The sequence below is a fragment of the Sus scrofa genome, chromosome 5, assembly GCF_054392235.1.
Source record: "Sus scrofa isolate SSC_HxYL_T2T_F1_AM1 chromosome 5, Sscrofa_HxYL_maternal_Yorkshire_Landrace_v2.0, whole genome shotgun sequence".
NCBI lineage: Eukaryota > Metazoa > Chordata > Mammalia > Artiodactyla > Suidae > Sus > Sus scrofa.
In genome coordinates, this window is record NC_139387.1 from 75,338,078 (window position 1) to 75,350,000 (window position 11,923).

Here is an 11,923-nt window from a genome sequence, read left to right on the forward strand (position 1 = left end):
CTAAGCATGTGAATACCAGCTCATTGCATCCTGTATGTATATCCAGTACTAGATTTTTAAGTGGCAAAACCTCTTTTGTGGTTATAAATTTGCCTAAGTGTTGATCCATATGGGAGTCCAACAGTAGTGTCTGATTAAACTAAAGGAAACTAATGCTTTGCATCTGTGATGGTCTTTCGTCACAATAGGCTTTGGACTTTTCCTGGTTCATCTGTAGGATTATTTCCTTGTTACAGAGTGAAAAATCCAAGCCTTGCAGTGTTCATGACCCCCTATTCTAAATTTATCAAGTCTTTTTACTTAGGTTATTTGTTCCTGCTGTGGGTTCTCATTGACTCTGGAGAGGGACTTTTTTTCTTCCCCTGTGGAATGAAGCAGACCCTTTAAGAACTTATATTAAATTGATTGCTGCAGGGAATTATTGGAAGGTTGGATCTAAGGTTGTTTTGTAGTTTCTTTCTTGGCAAAAGTTTATGTGTATGGCTAAATACAGTTTATACAAGTCCAGGCATATGTATTATTTACTGATTAATGAACCAATATATTATAGGTTCATATCTGATGTGTGCCAGATATGAAAATACAAAACTCGATGGAGAGTAGGATCCAGTCTACTCATGGAGACGTGTATAAAACAGATAATTAGAGTTATGTATAGATGGATGGAAAAACGGAGATAAATGTTATAAATATAGGTAGAAACAAGAATGGGGAATGTGTGTATGTATGTACGTATAATATGTATGTGTTTGATGGAATACAGACAGTGATCATCTTATTGTCATAGGGTTAAGAGCGAGACAATCTTCGCAAAGGAGAGAACATTTATGTTGCTTTTTGGAAACCATATAAACCAGCTGGTTCTAGTATTAGCTCAAGAGGAGACTAGGAGTATATATTCTTCTGCTTCATTTTCCTCCATAGGATTTATTGCTGTTCTACATACTATGGTTATTTCATTCATTCATTCATTCGTTCACTCATTGTCTACTGTATTGGCTCTTTGAGGGTAGGGATTTTTATGACTTTTGATTACTTCTACATCCTCAATGCCTAGAAAAGTGCCTGGCATGTATGTAGCAGGAGCTCAAATATGTGTTGAATGAAAGAATGAAGTTTCTGTGTTTGAGAATATTTGCCTGACTTATTAATTTTCCTTGAGCTTGTTAAAGATATCTCTCTACATCCTTCATATTTTTTCTATTTTTCATTACGTGTACGTGACTTTCCCTACTGATGCTGTTTCCACAGTTTCACAAACTCATCCTCTCTTTTCCATATTTTTTTTTTTTTTTGGTCTTTTTTTGCTATTTCTTTGGGCCGCTCCCGCGGCATATGGAGGTTCCCAGGCTAGGGGTCGAATCGGAGCTGTAGCCACCGGCCTACGCCAGAGCCACAGCAACGCGGGATCCGAGCCGCGTCTGCAACCTACACCACAGCTCACGGCAACGCCGGATCGTTAATCCACTGAGCAAGGCCAGGGACCAAACCCGCAACCTCATGGTTCCTAGTCGGATTCGTTAACCACTGCGCCACGACGGGAACTCCTATACAGCTGATTTGTTTTTCTTACTGTCCAGCTGTTCCTGCAGCATGTGGAGGTTCCCAGGAGCTGGCCTACACCACAGCCATAGCAACACAGGATCCGAGCCGCATCTGCAACCTACACCACAGCTCATGGGAACGCCGGATCCTTAACCCACTGAACGAGGCCAGGGATCGAACCCACAACCTCATGGTTCCTAGTCAGATTCGATTCCACTGGGCCACAACAGGAACTCCCCTCAACATTTATTTAAAGAACTCCCTCTTGGCATTTACACTGTCATTTTGGAAGTAATCCAGTTTCTTATGGCTTTACCTCTCTGTAGATCTTCTCTTTATCCTGTATGTGTTGGGTCTTTTCTCTCTTCTGGCTACAAATTCTACGTTTAAAGTTTTGCTTGCAGTTCTAAAACCCTCAGGATCAAAAGTTATTTCCATAGAACACACACTGACAGACAACCCTGATCTATCTGTTTCCAACTTAAAATGATCAGTATTGTGTCTATTTGTATTTCTTTTAATTTCCTTTTTCCCTCTTAAATGTGTGTGCACAACTCAGATTGAAAATCTCCAAGAGCAACTTAGAGATAAGGAAAAGCAGATGAGCAGCTTGAAGGAGCGAGTCAAATCATTGCAGGCTGACACCACCAACACTGACACTGCCTTGACAACTTTGGAGGAGGCCCTTGCGGAGAAGGTGAGTGACTAGCCCAGGCTCCTCACAGACACATCTCTTCTGTTTTCTCATTAGTCTAGATTTGCTCTAGTGATGAGACTTCTCTTCTCTGAGAGAAGTTGCTTTGGAAAAGGGAAAAGAGCTCCCTCTGCTATTGCTAACATGTCTAGTATAAGAGCAAGAAGATCTATTTCATTGTTGCCAATGTAAGAATCTGTTGCTAGGCAACATGGGCTCCGCACTAGAGGGTAGTGGTTAAGTTTTCTCAAATCAGCCATATATTCCCCATTTACTGTCTTCTGAAGACAAAGAAACATTCTTTTTATGTACATGTTTAGCTGGAATTTGGTGATGTGGGAATATCAGACATTGAACATCAGGAGGCAGTATTAGTTCCTTTTTGCTTAAGCCACCTTGGTACCTAATATATCCATGGGTTTCAGTTACTGATATAGTGTACTTGCTGTTTATCTAGTCTTGGCCGTGCCACTTCACTTTGCCTTGATGAGCAAACCTGGTTTTTCAGGAATGGTTAGCTAAATGAAGAAGTGGCCCAATATGACAAGTATTAATATCTTGGAAAGAGGTTTAAGGAATTTTGGTGGAACATTTAATTGGGTTTTATTTTATTTTTTTTAAAGGAATACGGTCACTGTTTCTTAAGCCTCTTGAACTCAGAATGCTTCAGGCTGCCTGCCAGGGATCAAGGCTTGACCCCTAAATATATTCAGAAATAATATGCAGAAATATACTTAAATTGCTTCAACTTTCAAACTTCCTGAGTATCTGTTGACAGAAGTTTTAATGGTTTCTGTTTTCTTTACCCCTCCTTATGTTTTAAGCTCAACAAATCATAATCTCCCCAACAATTGTGCGTTGTTTTTGTTGCTGTATTGACAACATGTGAATAATATATAAAGAAGAAATATTTGCTACTTATTGTCCTTAGGGTGTATATATAAGTTTTTGTTATTTGGGAATTGGATAAATGGGATTATTCCAAAAGAATACCTCAGGGACATCTAGTCCTAGTTACGATTATAGAGAAAGAGACCTAGAGGGATCAAAAGAGTAAAGCCAGGTGTTTGTTGCAGCATGATAGGTAGGAAAGATGAATTCTTAAAAAGTAAATTGTTTATGACTTAGCACTATCTTTTGAATGGAGCATGGAATTATGAAATTTTATCAGCTAAAAGCTCTATTAAAGTTGTACTATAGAAATATGAAAGGAATTTTCTGATGTACTGATGTGCTTTCTTAACAGGAGCGGACTATTGAACGCTTAAAGGAGCAGCGGGACCGAGATGAGCGAGAAAAACAGGAGGAAATTGATAACTACAAAAAAGATCTTAAAGATTTGAAAGAAAAAGTCAGCCTATTGCAAGGCGACCTCTCAGAGAAAGAGGTTGAGATCACCAAAATGGAATTATTTGGTTTGCTTAGTTAGTGCCTTGTGTGTATGTGGTGTTTGTATGTAACGTAATATATATAAAAAGCATCTGGGAGTTCCCATTGTGGCTGCAGCAGAAACAAATCTGACTTGAGAGTTCGACCCCTGGCCTCAATCAGTGGGTTAAGGATCTGACATTGATGTGAGCTGTGGTGTAGGTCGAAGACACGGCTCTAATCTGGTGCTGCTGTGGCTATGGCGTAGGCCGGCGGCAGCAGCTCCAATTGGACCCCTAGCCAGGGAACTTCCATGTGCCACACATGCCGCCCTAAAATCACACACACACGCACACACAAAGGTATCTGATGGAAGATTTCAAAAATGTTCTTATAGCAGATCTTTTGGGAAAACCTTAAGGGATATTTTGAGAAGCTTTGCAGTAGATTGAATCATTTATTCCCTAAGTCTTACCTCTTACCTCTTTCAGCTTTTACGAGTTGTTTTCTTACAATTTAATGACATTTTATAGATCCTAAAATAACAGTATTTCTCAGTTATGTTTGGAGAAATATGTGCTTATATGAAAGGTGATAGACAAATAGGAAATGCAAAAAGAGGACAGTTTATTTATATCATCTCATAAAGGTCACTTCAACATTCACATAGAAATTTTAAGTGATTGTTGCCCAATTAGGTGAGTTAATAATATGCTTTGATCTTACTTGTGGAGAATGTTGTTGATGTCCACCAAATAGCAAAAATGCCTAACGTCTTGTTACCACATAATCATGAGCTTTAGGGACATTCTCAGGGTTTTCTTTCTATTAATCTTTAGGAACATTTATGGAAATTTAAGTTTTTAGTGGAATTTTTCTTCTAAAAGGGAAGAGTACTTTATATTTAACAGTATAGCCGCTGTGGTTGACTGCTTACATTCACAAAGGTTGATGTACTTGCATTTATTTTTTGGGAATGAGTAGGTATTGGTTGATACAGCTCTTTAAATCACTATTCAATTGGTGTTTCTTGGGAATTCATTTTCTTTCAGTCAGGACTTGAAAGCCATAGCTAAGGAGTTCCCTAGTGGCCTAGTGGTTAAGCATCCAGCATTGTCACTGCTGTGGCTGAGGTTCGATCCCTGGCCTGGTAACTTCTGCATGCTTTGGACATGGCCAAAAAAAAAAAAAAAAAAAGAGAGAAAGAGAAAGCCAGAGCTAATATTATTGTTTTATATATCATGTTCTTGAAATGTCAGTATATGGTAATAGAAAAAAACAACAAGCTACCAGGAAAATAAATTTAAGAACTTGAATCTCTATTTTACTAATAAATAGTATTTAATTTTCAACATGTGTTGCTTCTTTTAGGCTTCACTCTTGGATCTGAAAGAACATGCTTCTTCTCTGGCTTCCTCAGGACTGAAAAAGGACTCACGGCTTAAGACACTAGAAATTGCTTTGGAGCAGAAGAAGGAAGAGTGTCTGAAAATGGAATCACAGTTGAAAAAGGTTAAAGAAAACTTTTCCGTTTTCTTTCTGTGCTTTAAATAAGAACATAGTAGAAAACTCTACAGAGTTCATATGGAATAGTTTGACAATGGAGTAGTAATCTTCTAAGCTTCAAAATAACTTTTATATCTTGATTAATTCTCTTAGCATTCTTATCCTGTTTTACTTTATTCCTGGGTCCCCAGTTCAGAGAGAGATTAAAATAAGCAGCTCCTTGATAGATGAAATGTAAGATCACAATGTAAAAAAGTCTCAATTATCTGATATTTTTCTTCCATAAGCACTAGGTTTCTTAGAAGGAGATAATTTAACAGTCACCCATACCAGTGAATATTAGGATATGGTGCAGATACTTACTCTCCATTGCATTGATTTATACCTCTCTAATATTTATATGGCAGTTGGTAGTTTTCAAAGCACTTACATATTTATTTTCTCTGAGCTATCAACTCTGATCACTGGGTCCAGTTCATATGGTTACTAATGAAAAGGGGTACAGCCTGTTCTTCAGACTTTAGGCATTGTTCTCTTTCTGTATATTGCATGTGTTCAATATGAAACTCCATAATGGATCATTATTTTAGGGTATGCCAAGAAAAACATCATGTTCTTAAGCTAAGGAAAGGCAGAAAATCCAGTATCTTAAAGTTACTTCTGAATAAGTAGGAAAATTCTTTTTTTGAGATTAAGTCAGATTTGATAGTTGACTTCCCCTCCTCACTAAATAAGCAGGGATAACTTTCTATTTAATACTAGAATATTGAAGATAAAATGGTTAGATATATTTAGGATTATAAAACTGAGCAGTAGTAAATGTTATTCACTAACATTTCAAACTCCCTTGTTTATGACAACCCCACATTTTCTTTTTTTTTCACCTGCGCCTGAGGCATGTGCAAGTTCCCAGGCCAGGGATCTTTAATAGGCCAGGCCTTCAGGGTACTCCCCGCATTTTCTTTTTGTTTATTTTTAATCTCCTTGTTATCAGGATACTTCTATAGCTGGTCTTTTATATGATTTCTTATACTTTGTATTTAGGTTGATGATAAAAAAATAAAGCTATCTTTGGGTAGAGGAGGTTGGTGACTTTCCCTTACTTTGATTTTTTTACTTGTTTTTCTGCCCACTGCCATTTTTCTTTTCATATTTTCCCTTATCTCATTCTGGACAGTTGTAACTTTTCATTTTAATGAATTACTGATGTTTTCCTACTACACTGCTCCTACAATGCACTCCTCCAAGAAGGAGATAATCAGTTTTCTGTTTGTTTCATTTGTTCTTCATTTCTTTTTGTCACTTCTTTACTGCCTTTTGTTTTTTTTGTTTTTGTTTTTTTTGTCTTTTTGTCTTTTGTTGTTGTTGTTGTTGCTATTTCTTGGGCCGCTCCCACGGCATATGGAGGTTCCCAGGCTAGGGGTTGAATCGGAGCTGTAGGCACCGGCCTATGCCAGAGCCACAGCAACGCAGGATCCAAGCCGCGTCTGCAACCTACACCACAGCCCACGGCAATGCCGGATCGTTCACCCACTGAGCAAGGGCAGGGACCGAACCCGCAACCTCATGGTTCCTAGTTGGATTCGTTAACCACTGCGCCACGACGGGAACTCCATTTTTTTTTTTTTTTTCTGCCTTCTGTTTTGAGCATTTTGTATGATTCCCTTTTCTCTCCCCTCTTAGAATATCAATTATGTTTCTTAAAAGTTTTGAGATAGTTGCCCTAGAGTTTGCAATGTACATTTTGACTTTTTTTCCTACAGCTTTTTCAGTGTTGAAATTGTATGTATTTAAGGTGTACAACATGATGATTTGATCTGTGTGTATATTGTGAAATGATTACTGTAGTCAAGCTAATTAATATTTATTCATCACCTTATCTAGTGGCCTTTGTGTGTATGTGTGTGTGTATGTGTGGTGGGAACACTTTTAATTTTGGAGTATAATTGGGAGGAATAAATTAAGAGTTTGGGATTAACATATACACACTACTATATATAAAATAGATAACCAACAGGCACATACTATATAGCACAGGAAACTACTCAGTGTCTTGTAATAACTTATAATGGAAGACTATATATATATATATATATATATATATATATATATATAAACTGAATTACTTTGTTGTATACCTGAAACTGACACAACATTGTAAATCAACTATATTTCAATAAGAATTTAAAAAATTAAATTGGAGTATAATTGACATAATAACATATTAGTTTCAGGAGTACACATAAATGATTCAGTATTTGTATATATTGCAAAATGATCAACACAATAAGTCTAGTGAACATCCATCAATGCATATAGTTATAAATTTTTTGTGTGTGAGATTTACTCTCTTAGCAACTTTCAAATATGCAGTACATATTTATAGTCACAATTGCTGTGTACTACATCCCCAGGACTTACTGCTTATAACTGGAAATTTATGCTTTTTGGTCACCTTCACCCATTTTGCCCTGAATCCCTACTTTTGGCAACCACCAGTCTTTTCACTTTATCTGTGAGCTTCATCTTTTTGTTGTTGTTGTTTAGATTCCATGTATAAGTCCAGTCATGTGATATTTGTCTTCCTCTGTCTGATTTATCTTACTTAGCATAATACCCTCAAAATCCATCCATCTTGTTGCAAGTGGCAATATTTTTACCCTTTTTATGGCAAACACTACTGTGTATATACGTACATACATACCACATTTTTTTTAATCCATCCATTGGTTCAACATTTAAATTGTTGAGAACACTTTTTAAGATCTATTCTCTTGGCAAATTTCAAGTATGCCACACAACATTATTAACTGTAGTCATTATCTGTACTTAGATCCCCCAGGACTTATTCATCTTAGACGAGATCGGAAGCGTTCAGGGTGGTATGTTGTAGACAGGACTTACTCACCTTAGAACTGAGAGTTTGTACACTTTGACCAACCTCTCCCCATTTCCCCCACCCCCAGCCCCTGACAATCATTCTTCTACCCTCTGCTTTTATGAGTTCAACTTTTTAAGATTCCATGTTATAAGCGAGACTTTAGTGTTTTTTGTATGTAGCATTTCCTTTTGATTCTTTCTTAGAGTGTCCGTTTCTCTGCTTATACTGTCCATCTACTCTTGGCTCTTGTCTCCTTTTTCCATTAGAGCCTTTAACTTTTAATTCTAGTTTATTTTGTTTCGTTTATTTTGTTTTTGGCTGCACCCATGGCATGTGGAAGTTCCCTGGATCAGGAATTGAACCCGCCCTGCATTTGCAACATGTGCCACAGTGGTGCCAGGGCCAGATCCTTAACCAGCTATGCCACAAGGAACTTCCTAATTATAGTTACTCTAAATTCCCTGGCTGATAATTCCAACATCTGTGTCAAATATCTGAGTCTAGTTTTTAGCAGTAGGGGCTAGGATGGGAGAAATGTCCTTTCCCCGGGTGGGATAAAGCTCTGTTAGAATTTTTACTCTTGGAGAGTCTGTCTTTGGATAGAGTATGCTTTGGATATATTTCACAGTTGTTACTCTTCCCCTTGCTCTCAGAGCCACAGGGGGATTTTTATGAGCTCTTCACTGTGTGACCCTAGTGTGTGTGGTTCCTGGTGATAAAGCCTGTGAAAGTATGGGGGCTCCCCTTACACTGTAGCCCCAAGGACTTTCTCACTCTAGCTCGTGTGTCCACACTCAGCCTTTAAGTGTTTCTGCCAGCAGCTTCTGCTCCAGGAAAGCAGTCTCAACTTCAACTCTATGGCTTTGTCTCTTGATTTTGGAGGGGTAATTTGTCCTGTGACCTCAGTTTTTTGATAGGTCCAAAAAAAGTCATTTTCTCTTTTTCAACTTGTTCTTGTAAGAACGGTAGTGGTGACTTGTGAGTTTTTTACATGTTGGAAGTTAAAGTGGGTTTTCCATATGAAACAGATCCACTCGTTTTATGGAGGTATTTGTTTGAATTTTGCCGTTTTAGAATAAAGTCTAAAAATAACAGTATAAAAAGACAACTTATTATATTTGGGAATCAGCTTTAGTTTTATGCTGATTAACATATAAATATTTATGGAATCAATAATCTACCTATCAGGATTTTTTTTTTTTTTTTTGGCTTTTTTTGGCTTTTTAGGGCTGCACCCACAGCATATAGAAATTCCCAGGCTAGGGGTCAAGTCGGAGCTACAGCTGCTGGCCTACGCCACAGCCACAGCAACACAGGATCTGAGCCATGTCTGTGACGTATACCACAGCTCCTGGAAATGCAGGATCCTTAACCCACTAAACAAGGCCAGGGATCAACTCACACTTTCACGGATACTAGTCGGGTTTGTTACTGCTGAACCACAATGGGAACTCCCTACTATCAAGAATTTGAAAGTAGATCACAGAGGTCTTAATTAATAAATATACATGCTTTATACAGGTTTTTCTTTTTTTCTTTTTTAAAGGGTCACACCCATGGCATCTGGAAGTTCCTGGGCCAGAGATTGAATCTGAGCCACAGCTGTGACCTATGCTTGCAGCTGCAGCAATGCCAGATCCTTTAGCCCACTGTACCAGGCCTGGGATCAGACCTCTGCCTCTGCAGCAACTTGAGCCACTGTGTCACAGCAGGAATTCCTTATACAGTTTTTTTAGTTTTGCTAGATGTTGAATGAATTTGAGTATTTTATATGTTTTAAGTGTTTCTAAACTTAATTTATATTGGAAAATTACCTTATTGAAAAGGAAAAAATCCTTTGACTTTTAAAAATGTCATAAAATTGGAGTTCCTGTCGTGGCTCAGCAGAAATGAATCCGACTAGGAACCATGAGGTTTTGGGTTTGATCCCTGGCCTTGCTCAGTGGGTTAAGGATCCAGCATTGCCATGAGCTGTGGTGTAGGCTACAGACGAGGTTTGGTTCTGGAGTTGCTGTGGCTGTGGTGTAGGTTGGCAGCTGTTGCTCTGATTAGACCTCTAGCCTGGAAACCTCCATATGCCGCAGGTGCGGCCCTAAAAAGACTAAAAAGACAAAAAGAGTCATAAAATAAATGAGAGCACACTTCCTAATGTAAGATTGAGATAAGAGTTTAGTAATAAAATGTGGGACTCAGAATAATTGTTAAATATCATATTTGAGATTTTATCCCATTCTGATAGATACATACCTCCCTAGCATTATGACATTTTAAAAGCAGAGCAGTGAAATAAGTCAGAAATTACTGTATAATTTCACTTGTTTGTGGAAGGTAAAAAACAAAAACAACAAAAAAAGAAACAAACCAAAACCTGAACATACAAATATGAGGACAGAATTGGTGTTTGCCAGGAGTTCCTGTTGTGGCACAGCGGAAGCGACCAGTAACCACGAGATTACAGGTTCGATCCCTGGCCTCGCTCCGTGGGTTAAGGATCTTAGCTGTGGTATAGGTTGCAGACGTGGTTTGGATCCTGGATTGCTGTGGCTGTGGTGTAGGCTGGCAGTTGTGGCTCCAATTCAACCTCTAGCCTGGGAACCTCCATATGCCCTAAAAGGCTTAAAAAAAAAAAAAAAAATTTGGTATTTGCCAGAAATGGAGGGTGCTGTGTGGTGTGTGTGTAAAGTGGGTGAAGGTGGTCACAAAGTACAAACTTCCAGTTACAAAAAATAATGCACCTGTGTAGTGATGGGTGTTAAATAGATTTAATGTGATCATTTCCCAATATCTATACATATTGAGTCATTGTCGTACACCTGAAGGTAATATAATGTCAATTATGTATCACTAAAAAAGTAATAATAAAAGCAGAGAAAATATTGTTGCATGTTTTTTTTTTCCACTACAGTTTTAATTCTTTTTAGTGGTTTACTAGATTTAGAATTTTATCTTTGTCATCTATATTAGCAGTCTCTTTTACTTTATAGTTTATTTGTAGGTTTACATGAAGTAATACTTGCATGTTTTCTTCCTGCTAAAAACAGTAACTGGTGCACGGTTGGTGTTATATTTATTCAGAAGAAGTTGAGATTCTCAAAGAAAATTTCTTCTTTATTTTGTTTGGAGTAGTAAATAAATAGTCTTGGAATAATAACTTGAGGTCATTTTGACCTATTTAAAGCTGAAGGATTTATATGCTATATCTGAATTTTGGTATTTTATATCTTCAGTATGAGTTAATAACCACAAAATTATTAAAGTATTGAAATTCAGCTTTTCAAATATCAGATTTTTTCAAAATGCTAAATTCCTTTTTCCTACCTCTGAAAAGAAATACCTATTTCTAGACTGAATTTTTTTTCAAGTTTTTTTTTAATCCATATTTGTTAACCTTTTACTTTTTTTTCTCTTGCTTGTTCTATTCTTACACCATTTGCTTTTACTTTTCTTTCTTCTTTCCTACCTGACCCTTCTCTCCCCCGGGCATCCTGAAACAGGTCACCCCTCCAAGCCATAAAGTCCTGGTTGATGTTTTTTCTGTATTTGCCACGATATGACTTTTTACCACCACCACAGAGAAGAGTGAATACACTTGACCCTCTTACCTTTCCCTTCTTCAAATAGGAACTGTAGATTTTTGTGTGTGTATGTGTGCCATTTCTTGGGCTGCTCTCTTGGCACGTGGAGGTTCCCAGGCTAGGGATCACATTGGAGCTACAGCTGTCAGCCTGTGCCAGAGCCACAGCAACACAGGATCCGAGCCGTGTCTGCGACCTACATCCAGCTCACAGCAACACTGGATCCTTAACCCACCGAGCAAGGCCAGGGATCAAACCTGCAACCTCATGGTTCCTAGTCGGATTCGTTGACCACTGAACGACGATGGGAACTCCTAGAAATTTTTTTTTTTTTTAAATGACTTCTTTCTAAAG

The 11,923-nt window shown here is 37.9% G+C and overlaps 1 protein-coding gene across 30 annotated transcripts in view; it reads left to right on the plus strand.

Annotated features, from left to right (window-relative positions):
• The window catches only part of ERC1 (ELKS/RAB6-interacting/CAST family member 1), a 359,940-nt gene that overhangs the window by 99,773 nt on the left and 248,244 nt on the right, over positions 1 to 11,923 (plus strand). For all 30 annotated transcript variants that reach the window (XR_014804001.1, XR_014804004.1, XR_002344313.2 and 27 more), the window contains 3 exons: positions 2,105 to 2,242; positions 3,486 to 3,626; positions 4,979 to 5,119. Coding sequence is in view for 16 of the 30 variants with exons in the window: in XM_084957042.1 (XP_084813168.1) it covers positions 2,105 to 2,242; positions 3,486 to 3,626; positions 4,979 to 5,119 (420 nt within the window). In the remaining 14 variants the exon portion in view is untranslated. The remainder of the gene's footprint in view (positions 1 to 2,104; positions 2,243 to 3,485; positions 3,627 to 4,978; positions 5,120 to 11,923) is intronic.